At 38.1% G+C, this 19,045-nt stretch overlaps 1 protein-coding gene across 1 annotated transcript; it reads left to right on the top strand.

The window, feature by feature from the left end:
- LOC109831377 lies at nucleotides 178-17,975 on the top strand. The gene is made up of 3 exons (XM_020398706.1): nucleotides 178-204; nucleotides 16,629-16,722; nucleotides 17,548-17,975. Exons 1-3 carry the CDS (start codon nucleotides 178-180, stop codon nucleotides 17,973-17,975), a joined length of 549 nt encoding a protein of 182 aa, XP_020254295.1.

Genomic DNA, 19,045 nt, shown 5'->3' on the forward strand with positions numbered 1-19,045 from the left:
CATCAACGTCATGAATAATCTTCTCAACTGAATCACCAGTATTTGGTGAAAATTGATTAGGTCCACTACTTTGAGAACTGGCTATGGAAAATAGCAAACCTTGTGGACTGCTTAACATGCTCACGTATGACATTGGTTGCTGTGTCATTCCACCATAATTGACATCATATAGTGAGAATGGTGAGAATGTATGATGGGGTGAAGGTGAGAATGTATGATGGGGTGAAGAGAAATGTTGTGGTTGAACAGGCGTGAAGTTCATGTTAATGTTAGCAGTTGGATTTAGCGGAGCATTACTGCTTATCCGCCTGATTGTTAGCCATACCTAATATATATTACACAAGTAGACATTTTTATTAAAGAAATCTAAATCAATATATAATATGCATGCATTTAGTAATTTGTGTTAGAAAAGGAATATATGAAATGCCTACATTTCGCAAAAAACATGAATAGAAAGTAGATGATAATCGTAGTAATGTTTAGTATATGCTAAGAAACATTAAAATGGATAATTGTAAACAGTAAGAAAATAAGACAAGTTATTGCATCGAGATAGAACAAATATCATATTAAGTTAATCCACTTTCCATTGTGTTACTTGTAGGTTATCTAAAAATCACTGCAGATAGCTGATCCCCCATCAAACACCGATGATGGAAGTTACAATCTGACGACTTCACAACAACTGATTAAAGCTATATTCAACAGCCTTCATAATCAACATCGAGAGTGACAATCTGACAACTCTCATATTTTTAAGGAGCCAAGACAAAGGTTAAAAGGTGACAATCTTTGTAATGCTCTAACAAAAAGAGACTACAAATTGACGGTCTCTTCAATTCAAGACGCAGAGCTCACCTCTGCGTCTCAGACTCAAAACGCAAAGGTCCTCCCTGCGTTACAACCTCAAAACGCAGACGTCATCCCTGCGTTACACCATCAAAATGCAAAGGTTATCCATGTATTACAATATCAAAACGCAGAGATCATCCCCAACGGTCCAATTAAAAACACAGAGTTTGTGGACTCAAAACGTGGAGTTCATCTCTGCGTCCCAACTCTACATTTTAGATTTACAACGCTGTGCGAACATGACGTTTTCAGCCAAAAACAGGCCTAACTCTGTGTTTCAAGTCTAAAATGCAGAGTTCGGACCCAGAACAGCCAGACTGGCGTTTGACTCGTTCAAAGCACAAACTGAACGGTTTCAAAACCGTTTTCCCCACGATTTGGGGAGCAGTTTAAGGGGGAGGTTACACCCCATTCAGCCCCCACGTAGGAGCGAATTAAGGGGGCAGTTACACCCCCTAATCCCCTATAAATAGGAGTAAACTCAACTGAGTTTGGGGCCTTGGGTTTTGGCAGAAAAGAAGAGATCTTCGGCTACCTTTTTGGGGGAAATTGCTGGAGCTTTGGAGATCGGAAACAAGAGCTTTCTTCATCCTTGGCTTACAAACTGATTTTGGTTAAATTAACTCTTTTATAGAGTTTCAAACTCATTCAGAGTTATTAACTCATCAAGAGTTCTTTAAAACTTATCACGCAAGTTTTCTATAGCGTTAAATCGTGAGGAGAAGACCACGTTCCAGTAAAACAAGATGTTCGGATCATTAACGAGAAGCAAACTCGACGTGAGCATTCGAGGGAGGCATCTCATCACCACTGTGAAGAACCCAGTTTTAAACAAAGGGGATGATTTGCATCAATTCTCTTCTCTTTTGTAATCGGGAAATCCAAATTGCAATCGAAATTGAGAGAATAAAAATCAAATAGAATTCTTTCATTTTCTTATTGCAAATTTTTCACCAAACAAAAGATGGCAACTCCGCTGAGGACGAGCTTCTCTGACGAAGAAGTGGTAGCATAATCCGATGTTCATCTCACTGGAACGACCGTTGAAACTCTAATCATCGACTTCGATCAAGCCAAATATGAGGAGTTACTCTCCTTCGGATCCCTTAGCCCTAAGGCTATGCCTAAGATCCGCAAAGTCTTCAAGGAGACTAAAGCTCCAATTGTTGCTCCTATGCCGAAGGAAGCCCTCTCCTTTAGCCAAGATTGCTCGAACAGCCCCTCCCCCGAAGGAGTGGGCTCAGCTTATGCTAAACACAGCCCTCAGTGGCGTGTTGTACAATCAAAACGCAGCCTTTAGGAGCGCATTCCACAAATTAAACGCAACTCTCAGGAGTGCATTCAAGAAACTAAACGCAACTCTCAGGAGTGTGTTCCAGAAACAAAACGTAATTCTCAGGAGTGCGTTCCAAAATCAAAACGTAGATCTCAAGATTATGTTTTATCAGTAAAACGCAGACCTCAAAACTATATTTCACCAGCAAAACCTGGAGGTCAGGCATGCATTCGGGTAACAAAATCTAATACAGAACCTGGTGTATACCGTGAAGCTTCGGGGCGCTGCCCCGAACCCCACCGAGGGGTATACCATCCCCCCCGGACCCCCTGGCCCTCTAGACCCGTGGCTCACTGACCGGGCAACGAGACCCCCGAATACTCTGCATAGCACGACTAGATTGAGGGGGGGATATAAGAAGTCCATGGATTCAAGGCATTTCAAGAAGATCCATGTTCATCAGGAGCCAGTCCCGTCCAATCATAGACTGAGGATTCCAATTCAAACATCACGATCATCGAGTAACTCTTCTCGAGTTTTTGTAACAGATTTGAGAGAGTTCATATTGGTAGGAAGACCGATGTAACAAGTCATTTGTTCATTCCAATGTGAATGGCTGATTCCTATGGTCCTCTCAATATGTCAATGCTACTAATATGCGGCCAAACCATTAGTGTTCGACCAATTAACAAATGTTGCCTTGCCCAACCAACGATGACGGTCACACAAGAAAGAGTCTCCAGAGACCGAGTATCCTGGAGTCACTATCAATATGATCGGCAGAGGGAAAGCCTCAGGTCCTAGTCCCGATGATGACTCTGAGACAAGTCGTTCTCTAAGCATTAGATAAATCACTAACGAGTTTGAAGGAATCTACCAACACACTCGAACGCGAACAGGAGGCATTCCTCCTGTCAACTATCGGAGGTTAGCCAGAGGAACCAATTTCGAGGATGAACACTCAGCCATTGCGGAGTCTCAATCATCAAGTTCCTTCGTTGAACATGAGAGCTTCGCTCATATGGCAGAAAATTCTAAAGATCTCTCAAAGAGGGTTGCTGAGCAGGATGCTATTCTCCAAGCATAGCAGGAAACCATCAATCAACTTCAGGATATGATGGCTCAGATCATTACAAATAGAACTAATTTCTAAAAGCTGAGTCGCAACCTCGGCAGGAATCCTCTCGGAAAGGAGGATCGTCCATATCGAAGGTGAAACAAAAAGTGAACGAGACCTCTGATCAAGAAGCTCATCACATAGTCTCTTCATCTGAAGAAGAGAAAGAAGCCGAGAATGAGCAGAATCCTCAATCCGCTAAAATAAAAGAATTAGAAGCCTGTCTTAATGTCATTGCTAACAGAAGCGAGCTCCAAGACGAGAGAGTTGTCAGGCCCTATCCTGTCGAATGGGATGCAACCCCTTATCCTCCAAAATTTAAAGTCATGTCGCTACAAACTTTTAACGGTACGGAATCACCGAACCAACATATCTATCATTTTAAGTTACAGATTAGAAATATGATATCAAACGACGCCATACTGGCTCGATTGTTCATTGGCACCCTCAAGCGAGTTGCCTTTGAATGGTTCAGAAAACTACCTGCGGGCCAAAAGTGGGCAGATCTAGAGAGACTCTTCCTATTAAGATTCTTTGAAGAGGATACAGAAGTCTCCATCCATACCCTACTCGCCACTAAACAGAAGAAGAGGGAGTCCATCAAAGCCTTCGTCAAAAGGTTTTGAAACATGGCTCTGCGATGTTCGACATGTATGACACAGTCTACCCTAGTGGAGACATGTCTACACAACTTGCATACCGATCTTCTAGCACAAATAAGGGTTGTAGAATGATGTTCCTGGAGACAACTAATCTCTCAAGGTGAACATGATCAAAAGATTATTGCCAGGATCAAAACTGAAGAACAAAGTCTCTAGACCCGTGGCTCACTGACCGGGCAACGAGACCCCCGAATACTCTGCATAGCACGACTAGATTGAGGGGGGGATATAAGAAGTCCATGGATTCAAGGCATTTCAAGAAGATCCATGTTCATCAGGAGCCAGTCCCGTCCAATCATAGACTGAGGATTCCAATTCAAACATCACGATCATCGAGTAACTCTTCTCGAGTTTTTGTAACAGATTTGAGAGAGTTCATATTGGTAGGAAGACCGATGTAACAAGTCATTTGTTCATTCCAATGTGAATGGCTGATTCCTATGGTCCTCTCAATATGTCAATGCTACTAATATGCGGCCAAACCATTAGTGTTCGACCAATTAACAAATGTTGCCTTGCCCAACCAACGATGACGGTCACACAAGAAAGAGTCTCCAGAGACCGAGTATCCTGGAGTCACTATCAATATGATCGGCAGAGGGAAAGCCTCAGGTCCTAGTCCCGATGATGACTCTGAGACAAGTCGTTCTCTAAGCATTAGATAAATCACTAACGAGTTTGAAGGAATCTACCAACACACTCGAACGCGAACAGGAGGCATTCCTCCTGTCAACTATCGGAGGTTAGCCAGAGGAACCAATTTCGAGGATGAACACTCAGCCATTGCGGAGTCTCAATCATCAAGTTCCTTCGTTGAACATGAGAGCTTCGCTCATATGGCAGAAAATTCTAAAGATCTCTCAAAGAGGGTTGCTGAGCAGGATGCTATTCTCCAAGCATAGCAGGAAACCATCAATCAACTTCAGGATATGATGGCTCAGATCATTACAAATAGAACTAATTTCTAAAAGCTGAGTCGCAACCTCGGCAGGAATCCTCTCGGAAAGGAGGATCGTCCATATCGAAGGTGAAACAAAAAGTGAACGAGACCTCTGATCAAGAAGCTCATCACATAGTCTCTTCATCTGAAGAAGAGAAAGAAGCCGAGAATGAGCAGAATCCTCAATCCGCTAAAATAAAAGAATTAGAAGCCTGTCTTAATGTCATTGCTAACAGAAGCGAGCTCCAAGACGAGAGAGTTGTCAGGCCCTATCCTGTCGAATGGGATGCAACCCCTTATCCTCCAAAATTTAAAGTCATGTCGCTACAAACTTTTAACGGTACGGAATCACCGAACCAACATATCTATCATTTTAAGTTACAGATTAGAAATATGATATCAAACGACGCCATACTGGCTCGATTGTTCATTGGCACCCTCAAGCGAGTTGCCTTTGAATGGTTCAGAAAACTACCTGCGGGCCAAAAGTGGGCAGATCTAGAGAGACTCTTCCTATTAAGATTCTTTGAAGAGGATACAGAAGTCTCCATCCATACCCTACTCGCCACTAAGCATAATAAGAGGGAGTCTGTCAAAGCCTTCATTAAGAGGTTCCTAAGCATGGCTCTTCGATGTTCGTCGGGTATGACACAGTTTACCTTAGTGGAGACCTGTCGACACAATTTGTAAACTAAGCTCCTAGCCCGAATAGGAGTTGCAGAATATCGTTCCTGGAGACAACTAATCTCTCAAGGCAAACATGCTCAAAAAATTATTGTCAGGATCAAAGCTGAAGAACAAAGTAGGCAGGATCAACCTGAGTAATCAGACCAAGCCCAATCTTCTCAGTCAGAAGGAGAAGATACTACGGCCACTGAAGCCAATCCTCTTCAGTAGGACGGTGGATCTAATAACTATCACGTTAACAGTTACCTCTGATAGTCAAACTCGTTAGATAGTGACCCACTAGGCGATGTGCCATCTTTACTCCCTTTTCCCCCTTGCACTTGTTCAAGATTGGGGGGTGGTTTATTTGTAGTTCATTGGATTATGAGTAATAAATTTTTTGAGTTGCTATGTTCAATAGAATACTTCTGTCAACCACAAAATCCGTCAAAACTATCACCTTTGATAGTCCATTTCCCCCAAATTCCTCCACCAATCCTCTTCAAGTAGGATGGTGGGTTCACTAAAACTATCATATTATTGATCACCTCTGATAGTCTATTTTTTCTAAAATCCCTCACCAATCCTCTTCAGTAGGATGACGGGTCTACCAAAACCATCACGTTAATAATTACCTCTGATAGTCAAACTCGTCAAATAGTAGCTTACTAGGTGATGGGCCTCTATTCCACTTGATGGATAGTGGCCCACAAGACGATATATCATATCTACCCCTCTTTTTTATTCCCCTACTAAGTTTTAATCAAGACTGGGGGTTGGTTACTTAGAATCTACTAGATTAAGAGTAACGAATCTTTCACATCATCAAGTTAACATTATACTTCTGACGATCATCACCCCCATGGAGTATGAATTCAGTTTGCATCACTCCTAATTTGTTAACAATACACCTCTGATACTCAACTTAACAATCTTCTTTAATAGGATGATAGGTCCTCAAAATTGCTCAAATCGCAATCTTTCCCAGTAAGACTTTAAGTCTTCAAAATCTTGCTCAAATCATAAGTACAAATTCCTGTCACGTTAATATCATACCTCTGACAATCCACTTATCAATCCTCGTTAAAAGGATGATAAGTCCACAAAGTTGCTCCAATCATAACACATTCCTATCACGTTAATATCATACATCTGACAATCCACTTATCAATCCTTATCAATAGGATGATAAGTCCACAAAGTTGCTCCAATCACAACACAAACCCGTCAAGTTAAAATCACAGCTCTGACAAAATCAATTTATCGACTCTCATAGGTCCACAAACCCGTCAAGTTAACATCACACCTTTGACGACACAATCCACTTATCAACTCTCTTCAATAGAGCGATAGGTCCATAAACCCGTTAAGTTAACATCACACCTCTGATGACACAATCAACTTATCGACTCTCTTCAATAGAGTGATAGGTCTACAAACCCGTCAAGTTAACATCACACATCTGACGACACAATCCACTTATTGACTCTCCTCAATAGAACGATAAGTCTACAAACCTGTTAAGCTAATATCACACCTCTGACGACACAATCCACTTATCAACTCTTCTTAATAGAGCGATAGGTCTACAAACCCGTCAAGTTAACATCACACCTCTAATGACAAAATCCAGTTATCAATCCTCTTCAATAGGATGATAAGTCCACAAAATTATTCTTATCGCAACGTAATCTTGTCACGTTAATATCACACATCTGACAAAATTTACTTATCAATCCTCTTCAATAGGATGATAAGTTTACAAAGTTGCTCCGATCGTAACAAATTCCTATCACGTTAATATCACACCTCTGACAAATCAACGTATCAATCCTCTTCAATAGGATGATAAGTCCACAAAATTGCTCTCATCGCACTGCAATCTTGTCACGTTAATATCACACCTCTGACAAAATTCACTTAGCAATCCTCTTCAATAGGATGATAAGTCCACAAAGTTGCTCCGATCGTAATAACTTCATGTCACGTTAATATCACACCTCTAACAAAATCAACTTATCAATCCTCTTCAATAGGATGATAAGTCCACAAAGTTGCTCCGATCGAAACACAAATCCTGTCACGTTAACATCACACCTCTGACAAATCAACTTATCAATCCTCTTCAATAGAATGATAAGTCCACAAAGTTGCTCCGATCGCAACAAATTCTTATCATGTTAACATCATACCTCTTACAATACACTTATCAATCTCGTCAATAGGATGATAAGTCCACAAAGTCGCTCCAATCGTAATACATTCCTGTCATGTTAATATCACACCTCTAACAAAATTAACTTATCGACTCTCTTCAATAGAGTGATAGGTCAACAAACCAGTCACGTTAATAAAACACCTCTGACAATCAACTTATCGATTCTCTTCAATAGAGCGATAGGTCTATAAACCCGTCAAGTTAACATCACATCTCTGACGACACAATCCACTTATCGACTCTCCTCAATAGAGCGATAGGTCTACAAACTCGTCAAGTTAACATTACACCTCTGACAACACAATCCACTTATTGACTCCCCTCAATAGAGCGATAGGTCTACAAACCCGTCAAGTTAACATCACACCTCTGATAACAAAATTCATTTATCAATTCTCTTCAATAGGATGATAAGTCCACAAAATTGCTCTCATCGCAATGCAATCTTATCATGCTAATATCACACCTCTGATAAAATTTACTTATCAATCCTCTTCAATAGGATGATAAGTCCATAAAGTTGCTCCGATCGCAACAAATTCATGTCATGTTAATATCACACCTCTGACAAATTAACTTATCGATCCTCTTCAATAGGATGATAAGTCCACAAAATTGCTCTCATCGCAATGCAATCTTGTCATGTTAATATCACACCTCTGACAAAATTTACTTATCAATCCTCTTCAATAGTATGATAAGTTCACAAAGTTGCTCCGATCGTAACAAATTCCTGTCATGTTAATATCACACCTTTGACAAAATCAACTTATCAATCCTCTTCAATAGGATGATAAGTCCACAAAGTTGTTCCGATCGAAACATAAATCATGTCACGTTAACATCACACCTCTGACAAATCAACTTATCAATCATCTTCAATAGGATGATAAGTCCACAAAGTTGCTATGATCGCAACAAATTCTTGTCATGTTTACATCATACCTCTAACAATCTACTTATTAATCCTCGTTAATAGGATAATAAGTCCACAAAGTCGCTCCAATTATAATACATTCTTGTCACGTTAATATCACACATCTAACAAAATTAACTTATTGACTCTCTTCACTAGAGCGATAGGTCCACAAACCAGTCACGTTAACAAAACACCTCTGACAATCAACTTATCAACTCTTCTCAATAGAGCGATAGGTCCACAAACCCTTCAAGTTAACATCACACCCTCTAATGACCAAACCAACTTATCGACTCTCTTCAATAGAGCGATAGACCCATAAAATATTATTAGGTTAACATCACACCTCTAACAGTCAAACCCCCCAATGAACTTGTTAATCCTTTTTTAACAAGAATTTAACATCACACCTCTAACAGTCAAACCCCCCAATGAACTTGTTAATCCTTTTTTAACAAGAATAGCAATTTTTTATTATAAAATCCCCTGTGGATTAAAGATTTTCTAGAATTATCCTAGTGATAATAAAGAAAATTTTTGAATTTCACTCTAAGTGAAAATTCATGCTAAGTTAATACTACACCTCTGGCACTTCCAACTTTCTTTCAGTATTTCAAGTGAAAATATAACACAGGAAGAAATAGTGACAAAGTCTACGTATTCAATATCGTAACCAATGATTATCATTAAATTAATAATCTCTGAATCCATACCTCGCATGTATAGGGAATTTTATCCCGAATCTTAAGTAGGGATAAGTCAACGCCTAATACGCGTTGTCGGTTAGTCTTTGACCGTAAAGGATAAAAGCCCATGCATTCAACGTCATGGTAGGTCGTTATTAATAACGCCAAAATCCATGTCTTACACGCATGCGGGACTTTATCTTGATCCCTAAATAGAGATAAGTTTTCACCTCACACATGTTGCCGGATGGTCCATTCCTGTGAAAATGACCAAGTCTACGTATTCAATATCATAGTACCAAAAATCCATATCTTTCATGCATGGGGACGTTATCTCGATCCCTAAATAGAGATAAGTCTGTATCTAACACGTGCTGCTAGGTAGCACATTCCCGTGAAAATAGCAAAGCCCACATATTTAACATCGTGTCAGGTCATTATTAATAACACCAAAATCCATGCCTTACACGCATAGGGAACTTTATCTCGATCCCTAATTAGAGATAAGTCTACGCCTAACACACATTGCCGGTTAGTTTTTTCCCGTGAAAATGACAAAGTCTATGTATTCAAAATCATAGCATCAAGTCTAAGAGGGTTTATTCTCTTAGCACAACGTTACATGTAAAACGGATTCAAATAATTCACATGCTAGCCCGACTCAAACGGTAGTCGGTAAAGGTTTATCAAATCCGTTGATGGCTGAGAGTTTGCCAAAAATCCTATGCATGTTTGCAGGCCCAACAGCTTAATGGATGTGAGTCGAGACTTGAAACAGATGAGCTAAAGACAAGTCTCAAAGACTTAGTCAAAAAAAGCATGAAAGCCACCTCTGTGTCTCAAGTCAAAACGTCAAGGTCAGACTCGCGTTACAAAAAATCATAATGCCAAGGTCACACCCGGGTTCCAAATTTAAAACGCAATGGTGAGACCCGCATCTCAAGTTCAAAGCGCAGGGGTCCACCCCCACATTCCAGAGGCAGGATTATAATGCATACATTCATATAGGTTCTGCATGACAAATCCCTTCAACCAAGATGCCTTTGAAGCGAGTGTAGAGAACAACTTCTTTATGACAAGGAAACAACAACTCCAAGATCAGAGTTGGGATCCAAAGTATTCCGAAAATTCATCCTAGTCAACCGTGAACTTTCGAAAACTTTGGAGGGGGTTCTGTAGGTTGTCTAAAAATCACTGTAGATAGCTGATCCCCCCATCAAACACTAATGATAAAAGTTATAATCTGACGACTTTACAACAACCAATGAAAGCTCTATTCAACAGCCTTCATAATCAATATCGGGAGTGACAATCTAACAACTCTCATATTTTCAAGGAGCCAAGACGAAGATTATAAAATAACGATCTTTGCATCGCTCTAGCAAAAAGAGACTACAAATTGACGATCTCTTCAAATCAAGATGCAGAGCTCACCTCTGCATCTCAGACTCAAAACACAGAGGTCCTCCCTGCGTTACAACCTCAAAACGCAGAGGTCATTCCTGCGTTACACGATCAAAATGCAGAGATCATCCCTGTGTTATAACATCAAAATGCAGAGGTCATCCCTAGTGCTCCAATTAAAATCGCAGAGTTCGTGGAGTCAAAACACGGAGTTCATCTCTACATCCTAATTCTGCGTTTCAGATTTACAACGTTGTGTGAATACGGCGTTTTCAGCCAAAAACAGGTCCAACTCTGCGTTTCAAGTCTAAAACGCAGAGTTCGGACCCAGAACGCCCAGATTGGCGTTTGACTCATTCAAAGCACAAACTAAATGGTTTCAAAACCGTTTTCCCCATGATTTGGGGAGCGGTTTAAGGGGGCGGTTACACCCCATTCAGCCCCATTTAGGAGTGAATTAAGGGGGGCGATTACACCCCTTAACCCCCTATAAATAGGAGTAAACTCAACTGAGTTTGGGTCCTTAGGTTTTGGCAGAAAAGAAGAGATATTTGGCTGGCTTTTTAGGGAGAATTGCTGGAGCTTTGAAGAACGGAAACAAGAGCTTTCTTCATCCTTGGCTTACAAACCGATTTCGATTAAATCGACTCTTTCATATAGTTTCAAACTCGTTCAGAGTTATCAACTCATCAAAAATTCTTTAAAACTTGCCACACAAGTTCTCCACAGCGTCAAATCGTGAGGAGAAGACTATGTTCCAGTGAAACAAGAAGTTCGGATCGTCAACGAGAAGCAAACTTGACGCGAGCATTCGAGGGAGGCATCTCATCGCCACCGTGAAAAGCAAACTTGACGCGAGCATTCGAGGGAGGCATCTCATCGCCACCGTGAAGAACCCAGTTTTAAACAAAGGGGAGATCTCATCGCCACCGTGAAGAACCCAGTTTTAAACAAAGGGGAGGATTTGCATCAATTCTCTTCTCTTTTATAATCGGGAAATTCAAATTGTAATCGAGATTGAGAGAATAAAAATCAAATAGAATTATTTCATTTTCTTATTGCAAATTTTCCACCAAACATTACCACCATTATACTTTGCATAATAATCCACCCACATCGCCCAAGCAATTTGATCTCGTAGCTCCTTCCATTCATTTCTTTCATCTCGATCCTCTCTCCGTGTCCTAGTTTGAGTATAATCCACCACACTTGAGTCATCTTCATTTGTCACTTCCCCCATTATCTTCATTAATTTCTACATTTTCATTTAAAATATCATCATCTGGATCTTCTATAGCAATAAAATTGTGTAACACGATACACGCTAGTATAATGTCCACTTGAGTGGGAAATGGATAATTTGGCTTTACCGATAATATTTTAAACTAGTTCTTCAATATACCAAATGTGCATTTAATTTTTGATCTTAAAGAGGAATGCCTTAAATTGAACAACTCTTTCATATTCTTTGGTGTCCTACCAGTGTGCTCTTTTAAATGATATCGTACACCGTGATATAGGGATATGAAGCCTGACATTATGGTATATCCAGTGTTACATAGGTAATATTTACCTACATTAATTAGATAGTATTTTAAAATCTTAATTATTTACAAGTATTTAATTTATTATTCAAAATGTGCATAAGTGAGAATGAATACCATCATAAACTCAGAGCCCGTAAGATTGTGGTCTCGACAGAGCATCTTGTAATATCCTATAGTCATTTACTGCTCTCTCCCACCCAGCTAAGATATAGGTAAAAAGTTTATTGGGGGTGCATGCTGCTAAGATATTTTGTGTCACCCTTTTTCGCCCTCTAAACCGTGTAACTAGATCGCTAGGTAACACTGCGTCGATGTGTGTGTCATCTATCAAACCAATGCAGTCCTATAAAAAACAATAAAGTATACAACGTTTAATAAAAAGGTTATTTTTTTATAAGAGAAGTTAAGATGTATGTATTAAATTTACCTTAAAGTAAGGAAAATAATTTGAGTTGTTTACAATCTCCACAGAAACTTTATTTGGAGCTTGCTTTATGTAGCGATCACGTAACTCATTCATTGCTTGTAGGACTTTATTAAAATACCTGCTAATTGTTTCTCCTGATCTTATGAACTCAGTCCTTATTATTCTATTTTTAGTTTTATGACCCACAATACGTAGGAACATAGCCAGCTGTTCTTCAACTTGAACGTGTCTTGTATCCTTTAATAAACCGTTTGCTTTCATTACTTCAGCAAGTTTAAAAAAGACCATCGGTCTCATTCTAATATAAGACTGATAGCTATCACTATAGCCTTCCAATACGCGTCTGAAGTGAGTTTCTCTGCAATATATTTTCTTAATCTTTTCTTCCTTCGTACAAGTTGAAATTATCTTGCGCTTAGCACGCATTCTTAAAATACAAGTTACTAATGTGATCACGGTGGAAACAGCTGTATTAGCACACATCCTCTTTAATTCTTCTTCATCTACCATATCCATCTACATCCGTTGTAAAATTAGCATACATTTATAACTTAATATGTCTACTTATTAAAGTTTAAAATTAATTAAATATTTAATACAAATATTAATTTCTTGAAACAATATATCTAATTATACAAAAATTTATTTTAACTAATGTCGAATTTAAGTTCACACGCTGATCAAACAAATATGATTAAGGATTCAATCCAAGGGTTTCATTTGAAGGTCGTACTCCTCAATTATTCTAGGGAACTAAAATTTAGTAATCAACTAATAACAAAACCTTGTTGTTAAGAGATTATACACTTAATGAATTATTAAAAACAACACATTCTACTAACCAGGTTCCTTTCATCACATCAAGCACGAAGAAATGAATCTTAAAAAAGGGGGAAACATTTTATACCTTCAGCTACCCAGGGGAAATTACTGAAATCCAAGCAATAAACCCACCGAAGCCGACGGACACCACGAAGCCAACAAACCCACCGAAACCCACAAGTTCGAGAAGGGATCACCAACAACCAAAGCCAATGAATCCACCAACACCACTGCAAAACAAAAGTTGGAAAACTAATCGAAGAACGATCCGAGGAGAGGACCGTCGACGATTGTGAAGAGACAGGATAAGATTAGAGGGAGAATCCGATTCCGCCATGAGAAACCGTCGTCACAATTGCCAGCCTCAACTTCGAAAAAGAAATCGAAGAGCCGCGGGAGAAGAGGCATGAAGAAGAGTGAGATGAGGCGGGAGAAGAACAACGGGGACACCACAGATCTAGGGTTTTCGAAGCGGTGGAATCAGAATAAGAAGGAGGTAAAGGAGATGTCAGATTTTTTACCCAAATCCACTCAAACAGAGAGGATTTCAGAATCCATAAAAAACCACTGTTTTAACTTATTTACAGATTTTGAAATCTGTAAAAAAAATTTGAACCAAACTCAAGATTAGGATTCATTTGGAATCCTTTAATTACGATTTTGACACTGTTAGATCCAAATACCATTCCTTTTCCATAAAATGGGTGAAACAAACAGCCCCTTAAGTTCAAAAAAATCCCTATGATTTGTAGAAATGACAAATTAATGTTGGGGTCCACTTAACTTACCAAGAAAATCCATGTTATTTGTAGAAATGACAGAAGTATGAAATGACAGAAGTTACCAAAAAAATCCCTGTGATTTGCATTTTATTCCTTACATTAAACCTTTTCCGAATGAATCGTGTTTTGGCACTGAAGTATGGAAAAATAACATTTGTGGCTTAAAGTTTGGGTATTTACACACGTATGATTAGTGGTTGCAATAGCACAATTGACTTTAGAATCTATTGGCAAGTTAACAATATTTGTTTTCGGTTAATTTAAAGTTTTGCTTGGATGTTAGTTAAGGTTAGATTTAGCTTAGGTTAGCATTAATATTATGGTTAAGATTATGGCAAAAATTATTGACTATTAGAGTTTGGGTTAGAGTTATAACTATGAAACTTTTGTGAGTAACTATTGCTATAACTCTAATCTTAACTCTAAACCTGCTCTTAACCCTAATCAAAACTCTAATCATAAGTGTAATGCTAACCGACACCCAACAAGAACTTGAAATCAGCAATAATAATAATAATAATAATAATAATGTTAGCTTGCAGACAAATTTAAGCATCGCATGTGTAATTACAATCAGTAATTTCAGGATTACTCGTGTAGATGCACATACTTCAAGGTCACTCATGTAATTACGTGATATCTTATGGTGCTGGAACGTAAGTAAAATTTTTTATAATATTAACGTTATTTCAAATATGAGAATTATATACATGTTTATAGAGACACAGACATAATTGTTATAATAAGCAGAAGCCCACAACTATGTACTGAAAAAGAAGTAAAACTCTATAAAGAGACATGAGTCTGCTTATACCACCAAGATCCAAAGCTGTTTCAGCCTTTCAGGACCATGGCAATTTAAAGAGGAAGCAAAGAGTCCAGCAAAAGAGCAATAATGCAAAGCCTATGCAAAATATGGGGCTATGATTTGCAAAATTCAACTTACATTGTTGGCATTAATAATGCAATGTCCTTCTATTAAGCTGTGTCTCCATTTGCATAGTTTTCAAAGTGAGGAGAGACCACAAGATATTTAGGGGCTGTTTGTTTGGGTCAAAATTTTAGGAAAATAGCTTTTTTGGAATAAAAAGTAAGTTTTTGGTCATTATAGGATTCCAAAACATAGATTTGATTCACTTTTTTTTTAAGAAAAGCTTTCTAAAAGAACAGAGAAAACAATAAATTTTATGGACAACCCAAATCCTCACTTTTAGCTCAGAAATGGACTAAAATTTTTGACAGTTTGTCCACCTCGGCATTAACGCTCTCCTCTTTTCTCTTCACGTGATAATCACCCCTATCTTCTCGGTACAATCACCACCTATCTTCTCGTTCCCTTCGCCTTTCTATTTCCCTCCTCCACTTACCGCCGTTTCATCAAAATTTAGAGTTAAATCTGCTCAAATCGGCCATAAAAAGGTGTAAAGTGGTCCCTTCCTCTTGATTACCTCCATGATGAACTCTAGCTATTGATTTCAAGAAGAAATTTATGATTTTTTGGGGTTTATAAAGAAGGGGTTTTCATGATGCATGTCGTCACTATTCTTGGAGGCAACCTTCTCTGAGTTGGGTGTAGTTGGGACTTCCTCTGAATTCTCTTCTTCAGATCTGAAGGCTTGATTTCTTGATTAGGGTTTCACACTATAAAATTTCACCTCGAGGCCATCGGATCTGCTCCATAACAAAGCAAAGGTATAACCTTTCTCCACTTTGTGATTTTTTTTCTTGTGAGGATTGTTTCAATCATGAGTTGATAGGCTGATTCTTTTGCTTTGTTTGTTGAGCTGCAATGTGTGTCATTAAAATCATCACAAATCTTCAAAACAAATTGAATAAGTCTTTAAAACAAGTTACGTACCCTATGAAAAGCTTTTACAAATGGACTAGTTTATCTATTGCTTCCAACTAACAATTTACATTTTGATATTATCTGCTTTCCTTCATTTTGTTTTATTATTGTTTATCAAACTATATGATTGAATGAATCAAAGCTTTGTCTTATTAACTATGCTTGATAGTTATGCACTAACTCCTTTTTTGTTCTATGTCCAGACAATCTTTAATTTTTTTATTACTTTTTTACATGTGTATCTTTACTTGATGATGACTTTTGTATATATGTAGGCGGCTAGCTCAAAATATTGGTACACTATGATTTCATGTGCAATATGATATCATGGTCGATAATAATAATTATTGATGTACTTATATAATTTGACTAAACTTTATATCAGCTAAAAGATTTAGAAATTTCTTTGAGTTTAAGCATTTGCATATGTTTAATAATATACTTTTCAATCATTGTAGATGGATGATATTGATGGCAAAACGTTAATGAGGATATCGAGTAATGCTACTATGTCCGCCATCGTGACTGTGTTGACATGTGTAATGAGAAAACGTTCTAGAAGAAAATCTATCACTTATCACCATAGGGAGCGGGGAAAATAAAAGATAGAGTCTAAAAATATCCACATATCCCGTGTATTTACTGGCTATAGTCAAAGTTGTAGAGATTATGTTAGAATGAGGATGTATGCATTTGAAAATCTTGTTAGAATAATGAGAGTTACGTGCCTACTACAGGATTCACATGATGTTAAAGTACAAGAACAATTGATCATGTTCCTTAATACATTAGGACATAAAACAAAAAATAGAATAGTAAGATCACATTTCATAAGATCAGGATAATCAATTGCTAGATATTTTAACAAATACCTAGAAGCAGTTGGTCGTATAAGGGGGCGATTCCTGAAGCAAGCACCAAAGGAATTGGCGCCAGAGATTGCAAACAATCCTTTGTACTATCCTTATTTCAAGGTAATAAACTCATTCACATAACACGCATTGAACAAATGAACTTTGTTATTCTATGAAATAATAGTCATTTTCGTAGGTTATATAGGATTGCATTGGTATGATAGATGGAACCCACATTGACATCATGCTTCCCGCTAGACTTGTTGCCCTCTTTAGAGGCCGTAAAGGTGTAACTCAAAATGTTCTAGCTGCATGCACCCCAAATAAGTTATTTTCGTACGTTCTAGCTGGATGAGAGGGGTCCGCAAATGATTGTAGAGTACTACAAGATGCACTTTTAAGACCTCAACCTCATGGACTAAGAGTCTACGATGGTAATTAATCATTAATCACTAAAATGAATATTCAATTATAATTTATAAAAATATATGTATTTACTATAATGTGTTGTTTATAATTGTAGGCAAATATTATTTGTGTGATGTGGGGTACACAACCATGCCTGACTTCATCTCCCCTTATCGTGGTGTACGTTACCATTTAAATGAGCACAAGGGTAGGCTAATAAATAACAAAAGAGAGTTATTCAATCTCATACATTCATCGCTAAGGTCTAAAATTGAATCAACCTTTGGATTGTTGAAGAATCGTTTCAAACTTCTCACTGCAAAGCCACATTATCCTTTTCCAACCCAAGTTGATGTGGTTTTGGCTTGTACTATACTTCATAACTATATTACTATAGTCGATCCGGGCGATGACTTATTGAATGAGGACATTACTATTGACGATGATGATGGAGAAATAGCTAATGAGGGTGAAGATGACAATGTTGTCGACTTTACTCAAAATATTATACAAAGAGAAGAAAGAGATTCAAGGAATGAATGAAATAGAAGAGGGATGAAATTGCAAGTGCTTTGTGAGTAGATTATTGTAAGAAATATCATGGTGGGGACACAACCGAAATTGGCTTGTAATTAACATATTAGCATCTCTAGACTTATTGTATTTCTTAAGTTTGATCTCTGGACTTATTGTATTTCTTAAGTTTGACAATGTTGGTTTGATTTTATATTTGCATTATGTGACTTTAGTGTAATGGGAGCTTTATTCTTCAAAGTATAGCTGATTTAATTTGTTGATAAAAGTAATGATTGTGAAGCTATTCCTTCCCCTAAAACCCCTAGAGTTCCTCCTTCAAACTTGAACATGATCTTCATATCATTCCCTCATGCACCCTACTCTTCTCATCCCCCTCCTTATCCATCTTACTCTCACTATGACAATAATTTCTCATATATGACTCAATAACCTACATCATATATGAATATGCTTAATAGCCACCCAATGTTCTATGCAACCCCTAGCTCACATAACAATGGTACCAACTCTGGAGAGAGTCTTTCATCGAAGAGGGCTACTAAAATTGATGTCGAGGCAATCTCACCAATCAAAATGAAGAAGAAAGCAATTGCTAAAAGAAGAATGACATCAACAATTATAGACAAGCCTCCAAACACTAGGGGTGTGCCTAACATGTATTGGAATGCAAGGCATTATGATGTTCTAATCCCTGTTATTACTCAGTTGGCAAGAGATGGTCTCAAGGTTGATAAGAACTTTAAGATGCATGCATACAAGGTGGCTGCTGAAGAGGTCAACAAGCAATGTGGAACTGAATTCACCAAAGAAAATGTGATGAACCATATGAAGAGCTTGAAGAGTAAGCTTTTTGATATGCGAACTATCGTGAACATGAATGGTGTCGGATATGATCCAATGATAAAAATTGTTACCATGGATCCAGATTCATTTGATATGTGAACAAAGGTATTGATTGATATTTTGATGATTTATCTTGTGTTATTTATGGGAAAGTATATTTAGGTTGCATTTTTTTCTTACATTAATTTACTATACATGACAATAAGTGTAATAGCTCAAAGTTGAAGGAGTAC

This window comes from Asparagus officinalis, chromosome 1 (assembly GCF_001876935.1).
Source record: "Asparagus officinalis chromosome 1, Aspof.V1, whole genome shotgun sequence".
In the NCBI taxonomy this organism is placed as follows: Eukaryota; Viridiplantae; Streptophyta; class Magnoliopsida; order Asparagales; family Asparagaceae; genus Asparagus; species Asparagus officinalis.

Coding starts and splice junctions, on each gene's coding strand:
- LOC109831377 (XM_020398706.1), top strand. CDS start 178: ATGGTGAGAATGTATGATGGGGTGAAG. Junction 205..16,628: donor GAATGTATGATGGGGTGAAG/GTGAGAATGTAT, acceptor CAATCATTGTAG/ATGGATGATATTGATGGCAA. Junction 16,723..17,547: donor GACATGTGTAATGAGAAAAC/GTTCTAGAAGAA, acceptor TTATAATTGTAG/GCAAATATTATTTGTGTGAT.